Source organism: Alosa sapidissima, chromosome 18 (genome assembly GCF_018492685.1).
Source record: "Alosa sapidissima isolate fAloSap1 chromosome 18, fAloSap1.pri, whole genome shotgun sequence".
In the NCBI taxonomy this organism is placed as follows: Eukaryota; Metazoa; Chordata; class Actinopteri; order Clupeiformes; family Clupeidae; genus Alosa; species Alosa sapidissima.
The window spans coordinates 18,423,307-18,444,625 of NC_055974.1; the positions used below are offsets into that span (position 1 = coordinate 18,423,307).

General features: G+C 40.8%; 2 protein-coding genes across 6 annotated transcripts; one reads left to right on the plus strand and one right to left on the minus strand.

Annotated features, from left to right (window-relative positions):
• Positions 1-3,281: 3,281 nt before the first annotated feature.
• Positions 3,282-8,832, minus strand: LOC121689436 (zinc finger protein 397-like). 2 transcript variants are annotated; one of them, XM_042069266.1, is made up of 2 exons: positions 8,563-8,832; positions 3,282-5,482 (listed from the first exon to the last, which is right to left on the minus strand). In XM_042069266.1, the coding sequence occupies exons 1-2, from the start codon at positions 8,798-8,800 to the stop codon at positions 4,281-4,283; spliced, it is 1,440 nt and encodes a 479-aa protein (XP_041925200.1). In that variant the 5' UTR covers positions 8,801-8,832; the 3' UTR covers positions 3,282-4,280. The 2 variants fall into 2 exon arrangements, with proteins under 2 accessions (XP_041925200.1, XP_041925201.1); XM_042069267.1 differs by lacking the exon at positions 8,563-8,832 and adding an exon at positions 8,262-8,555.
• Positions 8,833-8,899: 67 nt separating this feature from the next.
• zgc:92594 (uncharacterized protein LOC436996 homolog) lies at positions 8,900-19,192 on the plus strand. Of its 4 annotated transcripts, XM_042069244.1 has the most exons (9): positions 8,903-9,056; positions 10,353-10,772; positions 11,099-11,198; positions 11,394-12,269; positions 12,982-13,077; positions 15,288-15,539; positions 16,716-16,738; positions 17,338-17,483; positions 18,425-19,192. In XM_042069244.1, the coding sequence occupies exons 4-9, from the start codon at positions 11,394-11,396 to the stop codon at positions 18,691-18,693; spliced, it is 1,662 nt and encodes a 553-aa protein (XP_041925178.1). In that variant the 5' UTR covers positions 8,903-9,056; positions 10,353-10,772; positions 11,099-11,198; the 3' UTR covers positions 18,694-19,192. The 4 variants fall into 4 exon arrangements, with proteins under 4 accessions (XP_041925177.1, XP_041925176.1, XP_041925174.1 ...); XM_042069240.1 differs by lacking the exon at positions 11,099-11,198 and having other exon boundaries at positions 8,902-9,056; XM_042069243.1 differs by lacking the exons at positions 10,353-10,772; positions 11,099-11,198 and having other exon boundaries at positions 8,900-9,056; positions 11,344-12,269.
• The last annotated feature ends 2,127 nt before the right edge of the window (positions 19,193-21,319 follow it).

Sequence of the window (21,319 nt, forward strand, 5' to 3'; positions counted from 1 at the left end):
CCAGATAAGTTTAAGGGTAGAGTCTTTGATCGGGAGAAAATACATCACATTCAGGCCAACTTCTACAAGGGTGCCCCACCTCAGTGGCTGAACTTCTACTTAGCAGAGAAGAATGGAATGCCATTTGTAAAAAGAGATGGTTATGAAAAGATTAAGAGTCTCATCAAGACATATCAGACAAGAAGGACTGTCACTATGGTTAACCTGCTGCATCAGCCAGGAAGTGGAGGATCTACATTGGCAATGCAGGTTCTATGGGATCTGCAGAAAGATTTCTGGTGCACAAAACTAGCAACTAACGTAGTCCTTGATCCAAACGTCATCGCCAAAGATGTTATAAACCTGGTCACCAAGCAAAATAATACAAAAAACAGAAGAAAGCCTGCACTGCTGTTACTTGATAATGCAGACATGCTGAAAGACAATTTATCAAAAACTCTAAAGAAGGCACTTTTTGATGAGTTGAACGAAATCGACAACAGCCTGCCCATCATCATTTTGAACTGTGTCCGAAAAGCTGAATTTACAGAACGTGATCTGAACAATACAGTGTTCTTGAATGCAAAACTTAACATGGAGAGAGAGATGTGGGAAAAGGAGGAATTTGATCAACATCACAGGAGTGTCATGAAGCAATATGAAAATGAACACGAGAAGTTCCATGGTTTTAATATTATCTATGGCGATATCGACTCAGCAGAATATACAGCAAATGTGTGCAATGTCATAGTGCCCCCTAAAATAAAAAGAAGACCTCGCAAAGATCAACTCTTTGCAATCCTCGCCTTGGTCAATAAGTATGCACCTGGCTCTGACTTTCTTCTTGATCAGTGCGAGAAGTTTCTACAAAAAAGTCCGAGCATTCACAGGCAACCATCATTTGAAGAGCAGATGGGTCAATTCTCGGATCTCTTAATTGCATACACAAATTTTGAGACAAACACAGACTATGTGTGTGTAGCTCATCCAATGATCGCCAATAAATGTGTTCAGTTATTTAGGGATCATGGACTAAGTATGGGTGAGGTCACCTATCTGTTTCTGCAGAATTTTTGTGCAAAGATAGCATCACCAAGTCTGATGCAGACAACAAAGACAATGCTCACCATGCGAGAAGACAGAAATGGGGATAAAGACACATTTTCAACACTGATTCAGCACATCAGTAAAGGAGAGGGGAAGATAATGTGCACAAGACTGATGAAGGAGGCTTCTACGATCTTTGGAGACCGGCCAACCTTTCCACAAGCTCTCGCACGTTTCTACTACCTCATGGTCGATAAAAGTTTGCCGATAATTGAGAAAGATTACATCAATGCTGAGATTTGGGCAAGAGAGGCAATCAGAAGACACCCCAATAATTCTTTCATTATGGATACCCTAGGACAAGTTCACAAACATCACTTGCTTCACTACATGAGAAGAAAATATTGCCCATCTAAGGCATTGAGATTAGCATTTTTGGCTATCAAGGCTTTTCAGGAGGAAGAAATGGCTGCTGAGAAAGAGGAAGGTAATGAAGAGGTGAAGGATGGTACAGTGAACATTTCTCCGACTTTTAACTTTCTAGGAAAGTTGGGATATCTACAGGTTGCTCTGCAAGGTTTTGTGAGTGATCAAAATGTCAACAATGATTGGTGTGATGTCTCGACTCACAAAAATATTCATGAAGGTTTGGGCATTCAACTGTCACGCAAAATCCGAAATATCATGAGGAACTTTGAGGCAGAGGTCAATACGAGGTTTGAGTTTTTTGAAAAATATCTCACCTACACCAAACCTGATCCCAAGAGGGATGACCCAACTTTTATTAGAGAATATGCTGACAAATGTTGTGAGAAATATGTGGGGACACCACCTAGAGTTTTGAAGATGAAGTTTGAGGACAAAGAGATAGAGATGCTGGAGACGGAGTTTACAACTCTGACTGATTTACAAGGTTTTTTGTTGAGACAGAAGACCGACCACAGTCCAGAGCTGTACCATCTTCACTTGCTCCAGGCAAATAAGGGCCAGGACCTCAGCAATGTGGTCATGAAGATGAGACAGGCATACAACACCATGTATGAGAAATTCTTCCGCTCTCGCTATCTGGTGCCCCTCTACATGAAGTCTACAAAAGGTTGGCAAACACTGAGTGAACTACTACTTCAGCCTTCGAAGTTAGAGAAAGGAGCATGCAATGATCCAAACGAAACAGAAGGGAGAGCAGGTCCTGATCACAGGGACATAGAGGAATGTCTGATGCGAATCCAAGGCCGAATTGTGAGACCTACAGTTTTGGCTTTTCTTGAAGATACAGTGATTGAGGTAGAGCCTCACAACAAGGAGCAGGTCCTGAGAAATGGTGCCATATCCTTCTACTTAGGATTTAACATTAAAGGTCCTGTGGCCTTTAACATCAAATATGAACATTCAGGGTGATGACCGATTAAAATTACTTTTACATTGAGAAACATTTTATATATACGATTTACAGGCCACAGTGTACCCTAAGTTGAATGAAGAACTAGATTTCAGACCTTTCTTGTGATCATTTTCTGTTGTTTGGGCTTAACTTGCAATATAGCCACCTAGTGGACTCTCTCTGTATGTGGATATTCACGATGTATCCACCTAGTGGACTGTTTTTTTTTTTTGGGGGGGGGGGGGGGTGATTTGTTCTTTTTCATGTGAACATTTACAACCAGCCACCTAGTGGAGTGTTTTGGTATGTTTCATGTGGTAGCTCACCATGTCACTCAGGTGTTACCAATTAGCCTACACAAGAGGGGAAATAGACCTCTGAAGTTCGCCTACAAAAAAGATCCAAAACAGCCATATTTGCCCATATAAGGAGATCCGGTTGTTAATTGAAGCTAACTACCTATGGCAAATTGCATTGCAAGTTAGGTCTGGGCTAGCAAAAATCTAAGTGTGCCGCCTTCACTTACCGGAGTCACAGTATTCACTCGAAGGCAGAGGACAAAAGTGTGTTCAGGAAAACGTCTGCATTTCAGACTTTTTCATCCCCACGAGACTTTAACAGGTGCGATTATTCAAAATCCCCACGTTATTTTCCCATAGGAAAAATCGCCAGATACCGGATGTCAAAGATGGCAGCTTTTTTGTAGGCGAACTTCAGAGGTCTATTGTTTGTCTGGGAAGCACACCCTGAAGAAAGCTGTTTGCCCCGCTACACACGGGTTGCTTTTCCCTATATCTTTTTACATTTTCTGTTGTGACATAGCCAGTAAAATAAAGGTTTTTAAAATAATTTTTAAGAAGAGTGCCTTGGATTCCCTTATGTTTACCTTTATTCATTGTGAGACCTGTACATATATTGCAGTGAGTGTAATCATATCCCTCATTATTTTATATAGCTTTTACATGAAACATTTTGAATTGTCTGAAATGTAATGATATTGCAATGTGTTATGTTTTAACAATACAACCAATACTTTGAACAGCCCGTTATTGTGTACCAAATACTGCATTCTATGAACATAATGATTCTGATGGAAAATAAAATAAATAATAATTCCTTAGTTTCTTAATTCTTTAGTTACAAAATAAAAGAAGAAGTTATATCCAGTTATGTCCCTTTCCTTGACTGAATAGGCTTATTGAGTTTACAATGTAGTACTGCACTTATTTTACAGACTGCTTCTTATGGACATGGTCAACTACAGTACACATCTTACCATATCAAGTTCTTCAATGCAAGGCATGAATAAACATAAATTATTAAGTAAGAGTAAATGTATTTAAACAATGGCAAAAACAATCTGTGTCATATACAGTATTACTAACAACCAACTACTACAAATCACATGAACTGTCCGAAGAGTTTTTGTTTGGGAAAAAAGTCTGATGAAATGGTGAACATAGGCAGAAAATAAGGTTCTGGATTACAGTGTTGTACATTTCCCCGGTAAACATAAATACATTTAGAACATAAGTTGTCAGGGTCTCACATTAAAAAGAACATTAGCTAGGAAATGGCTAAATATCCTTCTACTTAGGATTTAACATTAAAGGTCCAGTGGCATTCAACAGCCATGATTGAGTGCAATATTTGCACCTCATCCATACAATTGGGATGAAAACACAACTTCCTCTTTGTTAAACAGAGTGTGTATGGAAAAAAAGAAACCTTTGAAGAAATATGTATAACTCTCTCATACACATATAATGCAACACACAGAGACACAAAAATAAATCAGAGACAGACTCACATTGGCATATTGAGTGCAATTCCTCCTTCAAAGCGACTCTTGCAATGGTTCTCTGTATCCAAACTAACACGGCCCGGGCCTGGCGTTGCCGTGCATGTGCTTCTCCAGCCCCTTGTGGAGTCGAAAGGCCTTGCCACAATGTGGGCACCTGTACGGCTTCTCGCCCGTGTGCCGCCGGAGGTGGCGCCGCAGGCTCTTGCGCAGGATGAACTTCCTGGGGCACTGCGGGCAGTGGAACGGTGTCTCGCCGGAGTGGAAGCGCCGGTGTTTGTGCAGAGACTTGACGCAGCGGAAGACCTTGGTGCAGTCTGGGCAGACGAGAAGGGTTTTCTTCTTGAGGGTCAAGCGCGGGGGTAAGCGGTCCAGTTGCACGGAACAAGAGGGCAGCGGTAGGCTGATGCATTGTGTAGATGGACAGCTAGGTGGAAGAGGTACAATTCCTCCTTTTTTTCCTGCTCTCTCTACTTGTTCAGCGCCCACCTTCACTATTGAGCCAGATGATCTTAGTGTTATGTTGGGCTTCGACCCTGACAAGCAGGCCTTCATATCATAGGACCCATCTTCCTCCTCCTTCACCTTCTTTTCATCCTCCTCCTCATCTTTATTCGGCCACCTCTTCACCTCCTCCAGTCCCTTCCTGACATCACTTGCCCCCATTATGACAACCGCAGGCGCTTCATGGTCAGGTGATTTTCCTGACTCTGTAGGGCAGGCGAGATGACCATCTGGGGTGCTGGGCTGAGGTGGAGTGACATCCACAATCTCAGCCTCACTTGCTCCCTCACTTTTATCCAACTGTGCGATGCTGGGTGTGGCTTCCACCTCCATCTTGAGAGGAAAGGCACTTAGAGAGCTCACACTCCCCTCTGTGGGTGGTGTGCTACCGTCAGTTAACCTTGACTCTCCTTCGCTGCCCGAGTGTAAAATGTGTTCCACTGATGGCGTCTGAGCGGTCAATGGCTTTTCCTCTTCTAGCTCTACTTTACACTCTGTTTGAGCATGCACTGTCAGAGGCGCCTGTGATCCCAATTCAAGCAGCCCATGTTGCACCTCCCTTTCATTCTGACCAGAGGTCAGCGAAGAAAACAAGGTATGGGCATCAGCAAACGTTTCAATGACAACAGGCAGGTCAGTCATTACCTTGGAGTCTGCCACATACACATCATGAGCCGAACTGCACTGAGGAAGGACCTGACTGCTGGCTTGTCTGCTGACACTAGGGGGGGTTGGTGTCCTTATGGCGGTGGAAAGCGGTTCATCACACCCTATAAATGAATGGGAGGGAGGGAGGGAGTGAATGTGTGAGAGAGAGAGAGAGAGAGGGCAATGATCTGAATGTGTGAGGCCATTTTCAGGTAGGATAATTTTGCAAGTCCTCCAATGTACAGGTTATGGCTGTTTTAGAGGGACATCCCAGGTCAGTTGCCATTAAGGCAAACAAAACATTTAGTAAACGTGTCTGTTATGGAAGGAAATTAAGTCTGTTCAGCAATTGACAAACTTTGCTTTAAATTTGTTTTGTAACATACATGCAGCTCTCTGAGTCTAATCATGACAATTGGATAGTCATGCATGTGAACTGTTTTATATTAACATTACTACTTTCAGGACATCTCTTCCAATGAGATGTTTATTCATCTTTTAATATACGAAATATTATTACTATGTGGCTGTTATGTCCACAGTCTCTTCATGAAAACACTGACCTTTCATTCATTTTGTTTGGGTAGATGTGATTATGAAATGTTGATATGATACATTATGCAATGTGGATGTTTTACCAAACAGTCTGACAGTCATACTAGGTGCTCATTCTTTCACACAAACATACGGGCATTTGTGGACGTTTGAGGGCAGTAACCAGGTATGCAATGCTGTTGAAGGTGCAAACAAACGGTGCATCGCCATCGAGATCATATAGTAAGGAGCTGGCTCAAGGGTTATAAATGTATTTTGTTGTGTTTAGTTGTATTATGAAAGACATCCATAGACATCCATGTGTATTCACTTCTGGCTCCTTGGCTATCAATTTGGTAGCCTAACTATAGACCCTTTCAACAATAAAAACAAAAACAATGCTTGAACATTCTATTCGGGCCCCAATCTACTTCCTCTGCATTAAGATAACATATGGAATGTTAAAAAGGAAGGCTTGTGGGGCCAACTATGATGCTGATAATGGAACTCTCTTGAAAGGGTCCATAATGGGTATTTGACGTTTTTAGAACAGTGTTTCTCAACCGGGGTGCCGTCCGGCATCCTCAAGAGTGCCACAGAAGTACGTGGCTGACAAAGGCTAATAAAATGAAATTGAAATAAATTAATGCATAATTTTGGAATCTTTCTTCTAGCTTCATCATTACGCAGTTAAGTAAATGGAGGCCACATCAGAGAAAATAGTTCAGATTATTTTATCTAACACTGAAGCTGCAATCATGGTTTGGAACGTAGCCTGTATGAAATCTACACATATTTACAGCGCTTGATTAGTTGTCATAGCCTTGCGTCACGGTGGACAGGTTTTTGAAAAGAAAAGCTCCAGAGTCTGATACATTAGGCCTTAACATCATCCTCTTCATCGTGTCATTCAGTGAAGGAGGTAGAGACCTAGCAAGACTAAGAAACGACAGTATGATGACGATTACCTCACGTTCTGATTAATCTTATAGAGGTGGGGTAGTAACTTGTTACAAGTAGCATAACGCACATGAGTAAAAAAGTATTTTTTTTAGATTATAAGTTTATTATCGGAGGAGAAAGTATCTTGAGGGATAAAAGCGCTCCCCTCCCTCTGTGCACAACGGCGTGGGAGAAAAGAAACAGGGCTTCAGAATGCATTGTTACATTGCCCCGCGATTATAAAAGTAATGAATGGCCTGACCATGTTGTAGCAGCCTACTACTACTTTAAATATGAGAGCTGTGGACCAGGAGCTACGTGTGTGTCAGTCATCCATTCCTGCGACAATAGAGCGGTTGTGTGCAGGCCCAAGTCCCAGGCCCAAGTCCCAAGTCTCTCACTAAGTCACACTCCTGTGTGTGTGTGTGTGTGTGTGTGTGTGTATGTATGTGTGCGTGTGTGTGTGTGTGTGCGTGCATGAGCTGTAGTATGCTACATGTGTTATGCATTTGTTGGTCTTCAGAGACAGCGTGTATATTGTAATAATAATGTAAATAAAAAAATAAAATAAAAATGTTTGGGGTGCCGTCATGTAAAGGGTGCAGCGATTGAATGTCTAATAAGGGGAGAACTTCCACTCTCGGAAAACTTCCGGTTTCTGAACTGGTTGCAGTTCCTTCTATGGTTCCATGTGAGGGTACTCGTCCACGACTGCAGAATGAATGGAGGTCTATGGAGCTGTACCACTCAACACAACATGTTGCATTCGAAAGGGGAGTCAAAGAAAATACGCACTGTTGAGTATATTTTTAAACGTCACTTAAATGTTCTAAAAAGCCTGTTAAAAGTGTCATTAGCACAATGCTAGCGTTGTGTTATGGACAACAACGACCCAACCTGTAAGAAACCAAAAGGACATAAGTACTCGTTCATTCAACTTTCGACCTATAACCCATGTTGAACTTGTAAAAACTACAATCACATCTGAGATTTCTCAACGACAATCAGGTGAAAGAGACAAATTTAGCCATCTAGCTCTATAGACTCCTATTCATTTTGCACTCATGGCGATCGCCCCCAGTGGAACTCTGGTGGAACTGCAACCAAAATTCGGTAAGCTACAATGTCAGGCTCTCCGTAGACAGGCTCTGCTCTGGTTTGCTCTGGTGTCTCTCAGTTTTTGTTTAGTTGACCCTCCAACGCCAGATATGCTGGTTCACACTTTTGATTCAATTTAAGACTAACATATCTTTTTAGTCCTAATCCTAGTAATGATTTTATTTATTTGAATACAGATTAAACCAATAGAATATACTACAGGATTTAATGTGCCTATTAAGCTAAACGATGTTCGGGGGATTCATTTTCAAACTATTTTAATTAACAATCGGTCTCCAGGCTGCGTGTTTTTATGCATCAACTTACCCTTAGCATTCAGAGAAGTTGAGCCATAAGACCATTTATGTCGACCTATCCTATTTTGTTTTTCATTTCAGTCAGGCACACAGAGCGGAAGTTAACTGATGATAGGCTTAGTGCTACAACCTAAACACATTCGGCCCTTTCTTTTACTGTCTATGATTTGGCCCCTGTCCAGCCTTTTGCTAAGTAGGCTAGGCATAGGCTATGCCTATTTCCTCTAAGACCGCTGCCACTATTTTCCTGACTGACTCGAGATGGAGGCAGCGTAGCCGAATAGCATTATGCTCGCAAACGTTTTCATTACCTGGCGATGGACCCGACTGTCGGATACTTTTAAGACTTTTCCTTAGTCTGTGCTGGAGCTCTGCGGGGTCTGTAAAGCCAATGTAACTACCCGCATGAGATACACCATTTTGCTCCAATGCAAAGCATGTACGAAAAATATCAGTAATTTCCTCAACTAACACGTTAACAACGGCATCTAATATACCCCTGACATGAGTTTGAAGCACCATATCCACTGTGTAAACTTCAGAAGCCATGATCAAGATCCGTCAACGTGCACTACCAGCGCTCGCCGTGCTGCTTTACAAGTTTGCGCGTGGCGGGCTATGTTGACGCATTGCGCATTACGTGCTTTGCGTGATGACATATTAGCTACTTAAAGTGATGGTGGTTCATTCACACAGGTGTGTGCGACTCTTAGAATCATAACTTAAATGTGACAAGCACCGGATAACATCTGATGCGTGAGCCCAAAGTGAAGCCAACACGTTTGTCCTCTGAGAAGAAATTACGGTGAGTGATGTGTAGACTGCACTAGCAAGATAACGTTAGCCCACCTAATAATAGAATTGCTACGCGAGTTGCATAATTGTATAGTCTCCACCTAATTGTACCGTTACAGGCTAAGTAGCAGCACTGAAGTTGTCATATGTTAGCCTACTTAGAAACGATATTGAGCGAATAGGGACATCATCTCAGCTGACTGAGTCATATGATGTCAGTTTGCCTCGCTTTGTCAGCTGTTTCGATAATAGAGCCTCTTCTAACCGCTTGTGTGCAGCGGAGGTTTTCATGGCTATAACGTTTGTCAAAATAGGTAAACATGTCTCTTCTTAGTTAGCTACCTGTTGCTAACTTATGCATAGCTGGTGTACTGAAGCGGCGGACCTGTTATTCTTCATTTCAGATCATAATTATTAACTTATTAACGCATCTACCGTTGTCTATATTTATTTGTAATTAGGACTAGACGGTATCTATAGCGCTGGAAAATATTCAAAACTTTGCTCAACATTGTCAGAGTTAATAGTGTAAATAGTATTGTCATAGTTTCGTTTTTACATTGTCTCAACAGTGTTGGGCGTAGCTTACAGCGGAAGAGGCCAAAACTAAAGGCAAAGTTACTGTCTATGGCAACATTCTAGAAATGGCTCTTCGAACTGTTTTCTCTGAAAAACTACCTGCTATTGCATTTGTAACTGAGTGCAGTGGGCTACGTGTGTTATAGTGTAGTGAGTTGGGCCTACATATCAGTGAGAGAAAGTCAGTTTTTGTTAGGTGTAGGGTCAGGTGTCAGGGTCTTCCCTGTCTCTCTCTTTGTGCACATATGAGAACAACAAGGGCATTTCTGGATTTTTCTTATTATGCTGAGCAATGCACTCATTCTGCCTCTCAGCAATGTGTTAAAATTAAATGGCACTTGTGTATCAATCTCTGCAATCTCTCAAGACTGATGCAGTATTGATGAAGCGTGCCATTTGGGCCATTCTGTGTCAAATCAGACAACATTCAGGAAAATGGTTGCTGCACCATCTACATAATATTTAGGTTCCAAAACTAAGGCCTGTGAAATATTTTTGTTAAATTCCAATGTTTTCATACATTTTGAATATTGTTTACACTCTCAGAAATGCCTATCTTGGAGGCCATGTTTGGGCATTAATATCTTGAAATGTATTATTCCTAGCTTGACAAAACTTTGTAGGGTGGAAGTCAGACATGTTCTCGGTATAATTTGGACCGTTAAAAGTTTGTACATGGTATTGTCCATGCCGGATTAGCGATTGTATTTGCATGCCCGTGTTTTAGGTACATTGGGAATGGGCTCCAATGGCCTCTTGGCCAGACTGACCTGCAGAGCAAATCCCAAATTTGCTGAAAGATTATATGGGTAATTCCAGGCAAATGGCTGTCAACAAACACCCCTGAAGATGAGTGCTTTTTTAATTGTAATAAAAAACCTAAGAAATACAATGTACGAGAGTCTTAATGTCTGTGGGCGGCTCTAAGGAGCACTGCTCTGCCACTCTGCTCAGCTTCAAGTCGTTATAAAGAAGTGATTTTAGCTACCACCTTTTTCCTAAAAACGCCAGCCTACGTGCAGTGGCTGCACAAAATAAGGAAGGAAGGATTATTGTGAGCAAATGTTTTGGTACAACTGAAGCACTCCTCTTCAGGTGCTTGTTGACAGTGATGTCAACGAACAGGAAACTTGTTTGCCGACTTCAAGTAAGTTGCAAAACAACTGGTGGTATCGAGGGTCTTGTACTTGATACTTTTTTGTATCCACATGACTCCAATCATTATTTTGTCTGCAAATACGCAGCCAATTTGCAATATGGCTAAAATGGTATGTGGGGTATGTAGGAATAGCTCAGTTTATAGTCATTTTGTGTAGAATACATTAATCAGTATGTAATGAAAAAAATCAATGAGAAAGGCGTACAAACTTTAAGGTTCAGGCATGCTGACACCATATCTGTCTTCCACCCGAAGTTTAGGCTGCCTATGAATAATTATTTTAATTATATTAATGCCCAAACATTGCTTCCCAGATAATGGGATTTTCAGGCTGAAAATAATATGAAGACATAGGATTTGAACAGAAATATTTTACAGGCCTTGGTTTTGGGACCCATTCTTGATAAAGACAAGGTTTGGACAAAGATCTGAGACGGTGCAGCAACAACCTTATCTGATTTGACATGGAATCACTATTTTATTACACACACACACACACACACACACACACACACACACACACACTTAAAGTTACAAACTCTTTTTACTTTTCATCCAGCATTGGTTTCACAAACACCTGCACCCTCATCTGCCTTCCCCCACCCCTAGATGGCGCTGTGGCAGGAAGACTCTTCCAGTATGCTGGAAGATGAGCTGACATGCCCTGTCTGCTTGGACCTGTTCCGTGACCCCCACCAGCTGCCCTGCGGCCACAACTTCTGCTTGCCGTGCCTGCAGCGCCTTCGTGGGGGTGGTGGCGGAAGTAGCCTAAGAGGCTCCCTCTCTTCATCCTCCACCTCGTTTCTGCGAGCCCGTATCCGCTGCCCCGAGTGCCGCCAGCAGCAACGCGGCTCAGCCGGCATCCAGCGCAACTTCAAGCTGGCCAACATCGCCGACGGCTACCGGCAGAGGAGGGACCAGCACGGGGCGGCCGCCCAGCAGGGCGCGTGTGCAAGCACGAGCGGTGGCGGCGACGGCGGGGCCGTTTCTGACGCTGTCAGCAGGAGCGCACGGCCAGGGCGCGCCAGCACCCCAATGTACTGCGACTTCTGCCCGCAGCCCTCAGATGCCTGCGCCGGTGGCTCCCGGGACGTGTGCCCGTCAGATGGCCCGAGCAGCGTCTTTGTATCTTCCACCTCCTCCCCACTTTCCTCCTCTTCCTCCTCCTCCTCTTCCTCCTCCCTCTCTCCCTCCTCCTCCTCCTCTTGCGCCACAGCTGGGCTAGCGGTCAAGATGTGCCTGAAGTGCGAGGTCTCCATGTGCGTGGAGCACCTGCGACCGCACCTGGAGCTGCCGGCCTTCCGCGGGCACACGCTGGTGGAGCCGCACGGCGACTTGCGCATCCGCCGATGCCCGCAGCACGAGGAGGCCTTCCGCTACTACTGCATGGAGGAGCACGTGTGCTTGTGCAGCTCCTGCATCATCATCGGCGAGCACAGCGGCCACACCATCAAGACCCTCAAGGACGCCATGAAGGACATGAAGGTAAGGCCTGAAAGGCTAGGACAATGGTGGGACAAGGTTAACTACAAGGTCTTGCTGTGTGAGCTACTTCAGGGAGGGTTAGCCATCAGTTATTCTATATAAATGAGTAGCTTAATGCTCTGATATGCAGAGATTTTATTCTTTTTGAGGTATGTTTTTAAACAAAACTAGTTTTGGTATCTTCCAGCTTTTCATATCAAAATTCCTGACTCCGCCTTTAGGCTAATATTGAGTGATGTACAATATAACTACAAATATTGATATGTAGTTGAAAATTACTCACACTTATAGGTAACCCACACAGTAACAAGGGCTGTGAAGTATTAGTATAACTAATTATGTCACACAGTTGCTGTGGATTACTCATTCTCTATCTGGTCTGTGTAATAGCAAATGGAAAGCGACAAAATATAAGTACTAGAAATGATTATGCATGTTTACATATAGACTTACTGAGTGGTCTCCTGGAACTGGGGCATTTTCTGTCCCATGTGTTTTAGATGACAATATGTATATAAGACTGAAGTGAAAGACTCCATTGTATTTAAACTTCTATACTCTGGAGTCTAGAACTGTGGTGGAGCATTCCTCATTGTCAACAATAGTCATGTGATCATTTCAAAACACTGGGAACTGTCATTATTAACCTCTCCCTCTCTCTCTCTCTCTCCCTCTCTCTCTCTCTCTCCCTCTCCCTCTCCCTCTCCCATAGTTCTCGTTACAAAAGCAACTCCAAAGAGTGAGCAGGAAGATTAGTAAAGTTGAAAAAACACTGCAGGACCACAATGATCAAGAACGGAAAAACAAGGTGAAGTGTACTAAATGACGTGTGTACACACACACACACTTACTGTTGGTGTAACATACTACTGCTTTTGCTTCTCTTTCCTGTTTATTTATTTTCAAGTAATAACATGTTATTCATAAGAGAAAGGTCAACCTGCAGTCAAAACCAGTGCTTTAGTGTCTGTGTCATGCTTCTGTAGCTCTTTGCTGCAATCTGAACATAGATATATATACTGACTCTTAGGCTGACTGTCAATATATATATATCTATGCAATCTGAAGAGAATGGCCTTGGTCTTCTAATAATAATAAATGCAAAATAGCAAAGGTCTAAGGCAGTGGTTCTCAAATGGGGGTACGTGAAGGCACTCCAGTGGGTACGTGAGATTTTAGACTAACCCTTAGAAGCCGATTGACGCAAAGTGCGTCAAAAACACACCCTTTCTTCTCTGTTACATTGCTCCGCTGTTCATAGCCGCGAGATGAAGCCTTTATTGCGTGACAGAGCAGAAGTGGGGCTTTCCAACGAGACCACGCACTTGTCTGTACGTTAAAGTATGAAGATTAAAACAAATTATGAAATTAAATCAAATTGCATCATATTTACAGTCTATACTTCTCTGCGTTCACCTGCACACCCATTACTGTCGTTTGAATTAGGCTACTCGCGAACCCGTGAACGCATAGATAGAATGCAAGCATATCAGATGAAAGGAGACACAGGGCTATCCATTGGTACCAAGTATGTCGATCCTTCTGGCTTATGAAAACAGACGAAGTGACTGCAAAATAATAACGTCATGTACAAAAACCAACTGCACACCCATTACTCTCGTTTGAATTACTCGCGGACCTGTGATCGGATAGATATGCCACGCATGTCAGATGAAAGAGGAGACACAGAGCTATCATTTGATACCAAGTATTGATACATCCTTCTGGGTTATAAAACAGACGAAGTGACAGCAAAATAATAACTTCATATAGCTCGACTTACCTCACGCTTTTGTCTGTTTTTGTGGCAAAGCATGTTTATAATCTAACGCTATTGTGTGTTTCTTTATGGCAAAGAATGTTCATAATCCGGTTTTGAGATCCTAGCAAATTCCTTCATGGCACCCAAATCCAGTAAAAAGTTGTAGAGAACCATGAGTGGTAGACACACACAGGCTAACACGTAAACTCGGGTCAAGTCAGATCAGTTCGTGTTACAGATATGGAGCGCAGAAAGGTCATTTTTAATCACTAAATAAAAAAAATATATTTTTATTTCTGTAAGGCGCACACCACATATGTCTGTAAATTGCTCAGCCCCAGAGAATCCCTCCACCATGGCAATGATATTGCCAGATTCGGGACAGTCTGCCCTACACACACATGAAATGCATGTAGAGCTATGAGCTTGCTGTGGTGAGATACTGTACATGTCAAAATATAAGAATTTGTATAATACACTTTTTATATTTTAATTCTTTAAAAATGCTAGTACTAATACTGTACATGAAATGATGGCAGATCTGGATAGCCTAGACTCTGTCGGGGGAAAAAAAAACAATATATAATATATGTGTGGCACTTACTGTACAATGACCAGAATAAATCCTTATGAATAAAGGTAGTGAAAATGCCCTAAAAACAGCTTAGGGTAGCCTACTAAGGGTTAAAATATACATATATTTAAAAAGTAGAATCCATGCAAAAATACTTAAACAATTATTTAATAAATATTTCAGGAAAGTATAAGTTGTACGTGTTTATTAGTTCCAAAGTTTAATAAATTATACACTGATGGCACAGTGCTCTGGTTTAAGTCTCTTTTTTTCTCAACTACAAATGCTTTGTGCTGGTTAGGGGGTACTTGGCTGAAAAAATATTTCAAAGGAGGTACATCACTGAAAAAAGGTTGAGAACCACTGGTCTAAGGTCAGTACTGGTATCAACATGGGCGGCAACCCAGGAGCTTTATGCTGTATGACAGCTTTTACGAGCAGGTCAATAGACTGGTGTCTAAATTGCATTTTACTGCAAGATGTTTCTCAGTGATTAACGGCCTAGTTGCTCACATCATGACAAGATGTTTCCATTTGATTTTAAAATACAGTTTCAGTTTGAGGTAGAGGGGCCTAATTACATGAATATGATTCCAGTTACAATACATGGTCAGAGATCTGTGCAACTACATTTTTGTTTTTGTTAATGCAAATTTTCCTGGAATGTCGTGTCTCCATGCAGGCGTTCTTGGACGATACGGACCAACGCGTGGCGATGTTAGGGGACGTGTTGAGCGGGCAGGTGGCGGGGTTCTTGTCAGCTCTACGTGAGTGCACCTCGTCCCACTGCGGCAGCGCTGCTACCGGTAGTGCCACCCAGTCTGAAGTGCAGCAGACCCGTGGACGCATCGCTCGCGACCAGGAGTACCTACTGGGCGTCCAGCGTAACCTCCAGGGCCTGATGGACGAGAGTGACTCTTTCACCTTCCTCAAGGTGTGTGAGTGTGTGAGTGTGTACGTATGAGTAAGTAAGAACACTATGTTAAGTGTTCTCTCATTTGAGCCTGTTGCAAGGAAAAGGCTTAATGTATTTAATTGTTATAAAAATGCCATCCACCAAATGTGCCTGACATCTCACATGTGTCATAAGCACCATCTCCCAATAAAAAAAGGAAAACTTAAATACAAAGAATATAATACTTAGAATAACTATGGTGAATGTTTTAGGTAAAAAATTCTTTTTTTTAAAAAAATACCTAGAAATGGCAACAGAATCTGAGGAAATAACTTTTTTGACGTAATGTTCATATATCCCCTGAAGTTATCATGCACACCAACTACACCAGGCCGGCTCTCTTGAAATGCTGTGTAATACCACATTTTACCATGAGGGGACACTCTCTATGACCTTGCGCACTGCACAAGTGAATGTAAAAGTGCTATGTGGCTGCAACTTGACAACTCAAAACCTACAGAATTCCACATAGTTCTTTTGCAGTGTGGTCACATTGTGTGTGCAGAGCAACACATACTACCTCTGAAACTCAGGAGTTTATGTCTCTCCCTTGGTTAAACCCCGAGGTTACCCTGTGAGTGCCGCCGCAAAACCTTCACATGATCAGTAACATAACATGCAATGTAATGAGTTTCAGTTGTACATTTTGAAGGCACAGCGGCCAACATCATCTTGAAAATTAAAGTGCATCAAATCCTCTCAGACCTTCTCTTTCTCTTAAACAGAAAGTCAATATTTAAGAGGTAATTTTTTCACAATTGTCTTCGGAGGGGGCATGCCCCCAGATGCCCCACGCTTAGCTGGGTTACCAACTTTCTGCATCTAACAGCACCACTGGTGGAAACGTTTCTAGGGGGAAGACTGTTAATATTTGCACTGGTGGTGAAATGTTGTTTTCCTATTTATTTTACAATGCTTCAGATTAAAGTCAACAAATAATCTTAAATATGCTAATATGACAAATGAGATACTAGTCTGTGAGGATGTAAAATATTGTCTTACTATCGTTATCAATGAAATCCTAGACAAATATCTGGGTATTTTCTTGTCATTATTGCACACCCCCAGTGTCCACAGGTGAGACATGCTGATCTTTTGATGAATAATAAGATGATTATATTCACTATAGTTGTTTGTTTGTTTTTTTACCTCTAGGAGTATCACACAACTGGGAAAAGGTAAGCATCTCACCTGGCCACTCTCCTGTCCATGTTGTGCTGTCCAGTAATGTTATTTTATCCTACATGTATGTTGTATGTAGAGCATAGATGCTTTAGCACAGGTCGCATCCTATTAATTTTGGTAGCCCAGTTAATGACTTTGGCTTTAGCTTTAGTTCAAAATTCTGAAAGACTCTGATTGGCAGAGGTTTCAGTTGTGTAGACTTATTCAAATGTCCATTGTTGGCTCACTAGTAATGCTAACCTATACATCATTGACAAGATTTGGGAAAGATTCTTGAAAGATTGTCTTTTGACTAATGCAGCCCATTCAAGCTTTACTTAAGACTACAATCTTTCAAGAATCTTTCCCTAATGTTGTCAAAGTGTTTTGGTGTAAAGATGGCTTTAGGTGGACACATAGTAGGACCTTTACTTCTGGAGACGGATATTTCTACCTCTGCTCTGAATTACCTCACCCAGCTTCATCGCTTCCATGCGTTCTTGGCTTAACCACAGAACAGTTCTGCCTGTTCTGTTTTACATGTAATATTTTCATATTTTATTTAAATGTTTATAATATTATTATAATATTTATATTGTCGTATCCACTGCAGGATGCGGCGTCTCTTGAGGAGGCCGCTGTACACCCCGGACTTCTGCGGTGTGGACACAGAAGCACTCGCCATGAGCATGGAGAACAAGATGGAGGACTTTCTGGTGTCCCTGCGGCAACACGGCAGTAACTTCATCGACACCGTCTGTGAGTATATATTTGCCTATTGGTTGTTGTGTTGTCGTACTGTATTAGGAGGTAAACAAATTGGCACAAGTTTATAAACGTAAGCCCTTCCCCCACTATGCTGTTTGTTGGAGGTTGTTTGTTGGAGGATTGTTTCCTTACAAAATTTTCTGAGGAGAAATGTCTGAGGCCTTTTGAATTATTGGCTTTTCTTGTAATTGTTGAGATTTATGGGAGTACAAATAGGTATTTTTGTATTATCTTTTATAAAGAGACTGGAACAATGTTGCAACCGCATGTGATTGATTGTTATGCTAAAGAATAAGCTGTGAAATAAATAAATAAATAAATAAATAAAAACATACAGTATATGTTATGATTGGAAATATTAGGCAGGGACATTCATGCTGAGATTTCTTACAAAAAATAAAAGAACTGACCAGTCCCTTCACTGGCTCCCAGTGACTTACAGATTTGTTTTTAAGTTATTGCTACTTGTTCATAAATCACTAAATGGGTTAGGATCAAAGTACCTATCAGACATGTTCCAACAATACATACTTTTCAGACCTCTCAGATCACTGGAGAAATATTTGCTGATACAACCCATTGTAAGAACCCAACACTGTAAAGCTTTAGCTGCTATGCACTGCAGCTCTGGAACCAACCTCCACATGACCTGAAGAATGTTCAATGTTTTAAATCAAGATTTAAACCAAAATTATTTTCAGTTGCTCTCCTAATCTGTCCTTTTAGGGTTTTATGACTGTTCTGTATTTGTAATTCTTTTTTTTCCCCCCTTTTGCCCCTTAAGCTTTTTGTTTTTATTTTGTGTCCTATTCTCTGTTTTGTGTCTGTAAAGGACATTGAATTGCCTTGGTGTATGAAATGTGCTATGCAGTATACTGTAGTATAGTATATAAAATTGCCCTGCCTTGTCTTGAATTTGTGATTTTCCCCAGGTACAATGCATGAAGAGGAACAGGGGGAAGACTACCACAGTGAGAATGACAATGAAGACGAAGACAGTGAGGATGATCATGAAGAGCAGAACATCAGCGATGAGGAAGATGATGAGTCCAGTACAGAGGAAGAGGAGGAGGAGGAAGATGATGGAAACCACAGTGGATCAATTGATGGCTCCTACAGCCCAGAGGAAGAGGAAGAAGAAGAGGAGGAGGAGGATAACGTCGATGAGGAAGAGGCAGGCGACGATTCTTCATCTGATTAACCTGGCCATATGTGTAAACCTATCTTCATGTCTGTTTACATACAGAACATGTGATTACTATGATACACAATTGATGGCCATATTCTGTGTATTGAAGGGGAAAATTAGCATTTAACAGGGTTCCTAAGTTTACTTTGAAATCTGTTTAAAATGTTCATTGGTTAATGATTGTTAGGTATTGACCCATAAGAAATGTATCAGTAAATGTATGTTAAATGAGACTAATGAAGTTGCAGACTATTGGCCATGTTATTCATATGCATAATATGCATTTTGCTCATTTCATATATTTGTCTTAAGGCTAAAAGTGGTAAACATTGAATATTCTTTTTTTTTTTTTTGATAAATATTGCAATACCGCATTTTTGAAAATCTGGGGATAATTTTTTATATTAATCTTTTAAAATTATATTTTTTGTGATTGCTGCTCTATTGTTCTATTATCTATTGTAATATGATGGCACTTTTGTTAAAACACAGTAATAAAGCATATATTGTTTATTAGTTTGAATTTGTGTTCATGGATACAGTGATGTAGTGTGTATTTGCAGGTGGTGACCTACAGTAGTCTCATTCATCACTCTATGCTAAAAAAAGAAAAATCTTGAACACAAGGATTTTTCTGTACCTTCCTGGTAAAAAAACTGGGGGGGAAATACTGCAATGACCAGCAGCAACTACACAATCTAGCATGGTCACACATTAGTATTCATAGTTAAAAAAATAAGTTCCATTATCTATTATTCTGTTATGTATCCCATGGAATATTTTGTAGTCAATTGTGTTGATTTGTGTGATTTGATTTGCCTTTATTTTATTTTTATTTTTTTATCACCCATTCAAATACATTTACATATTTTTCAACAGATGTGCAAGTAAGTAAAAAAAACTGCAGAGAAGCAGTGTTACACTCAATGATAATCATTGTGCTTTGAGAAGGCTTACTGTGTTTCTATCAGTCCTGGTTAAGTTAGTTAGGCGTCTTCTAGTATAGTGTTAATTTTGTCACCTATTTTTAATTTAGTCGTAGTCTTAGTCTTGTGACGAAATGTCCTTTTTAGTCTTTGTCATATTTAGTCATTCAAATATAATTTGTTAGTCAAGTTTTAGTCGACTAAAAGTCTCGTCATTTTAGTCTAGTTTTAGTCAAAAGAAAACTAAAGGTATCTTAGTCTTAGTCAGTTTTAGTCAAAACATTTTAGTCTTCTTTTTTTATAACAAATAATTTCTGATTACTATGTAGGCTATCTAGCATTGTGGCATAAAGCTTAGGTAGTTAGCTTGCTAACTCGGGCAAAAATACCCAGTGTTCTTGTTCCATGTAGTTTCATGTTGCAGCCACAGGGTTGCAGCAACAGCACATAGACTAGCCTACAGGAAAGCTGTTGCGCATGAACTCATTCGGAATATTTTGAAAACGTAACAGCTAGATATTCTGTCTTCTCATTTTGTTGACGAAAATGAAGAGAGATTTTATCTTAGTTTTTATTTCATGCAAAACATTTTAGTCTCGTCTTTTTTCGTCAACAATGATGCATCTTAAGATAGTCTTAGTCAGTGTTACAGTACATTAGTGCCGTCTCGTCATCGTCTCGTCTTAGTCATGAAAAAAAAGGTCGTTGACGAACATATTTCCTCTCGTCTTGTCTGACGAAATTAACACTATTCTAGTACAGACACTTCAAAAGTCATTTCAAAAGCACAACCTGCTTATCTCCAGTTGATTAACCTGTCCAGCAGAGTAACTCAAGACTGGTAATGTCTAACCTGTTAGCAATAGTCCATGCAATAGTCACTCACGATTCTGAACCAAGTAGGCGGAATATTTCTTGAGCCTTAACCCCCTTCCTTTCCGAGAATCTGCAGCAGAGACACGTTTGTCTTGGTGTCAGTGGATCAAACTAGATTTTGTTCAAATCTACACACCTATGGCTACTGAAAAATGTAAGATTCATTTATCAAATGTTATTTTGAAGTATTAAAAAACATCATTGTTTCAGAATTTTCAAACAAAATGGTTGGTAATTAGTCTCCCCCTCCATTTCCAACTAGCATTACTGTGCTCTCATTTTGAGAAATGAGATTGTAACTGCAAATATACAGCATGTAATGTGATGCTGAGTTTGCAGGGATATTTGTCTTGTCAGCTCTTTTTTCACGTGGTAAATGAAACGAAACCTGAAGAAAAAATACAGACGACGTGACCTTGATGTGTCCTAAATGGGCATGCATGCAGTAAACAACTTGAAACAACTTTTAGAACTAGTGTTAGAGTTAGTAAAATAAGTAAAGTATAGAGTAAGACTAGGAATCCCATCTTAAAAAGCATCTTTATTCTCACATTAACAGTGAGTAATCATCATTTTATAGCTTGAACAATGTTGTCAGATGACCACAGTTTAAAATATTGTGAATATGAAATGTTTCGTTTAAAGATCTCTTCCATTTCATGATCTTTTGTTCTCTAGATCATGTTTTACAGGGTTTTTCAGACTTTCAACAAGGTGAGGATCCACCTCCTTGAGGATGTCATAGAATGTCTGTTGAGCAGTAATCCCTTTTTTCCACAGCATCCTGAGTAAAGTGCGATTCTTTTCATATTCTGTGCGTCTACTATCAATGTTTT

Coding starts and splice junctions, on each gene's coding strand:
- LOC121689436 (XM_042069266.1), bottom strand. CDS start 8,800: ATGGCTTCTGAAGTTTACACAGTGGATATGGTGCTTCAAACTCATGTC. Junction 5,483..8,562: donor ACAGTCGGGTCCATCGCCAG/GTAATGAAAACG, acceptor ATTCATTTATAG/GGTGTGATGAACCGCTTTCC.
- zgc:92594 (XM_042069240.1), top strand. CDS start 10,737: ATGTCAACGAACAGGAAACTTGTTTGCCGACTTCAA. Junction 15,540..16,715: donor ACTCTTTCACCTTCCTCAAG/GTGTGTGAGTGT, acceptor TTTTACCTCTAG/GAGTATCACACAACTGGGAA. Junction 17,484..18,424: donor TAACTTCATCGACACCGTCT/GTGAGTATATAT, acceptor GATTTTCCCCAG/GTACAATGCATGAAGAGGAA.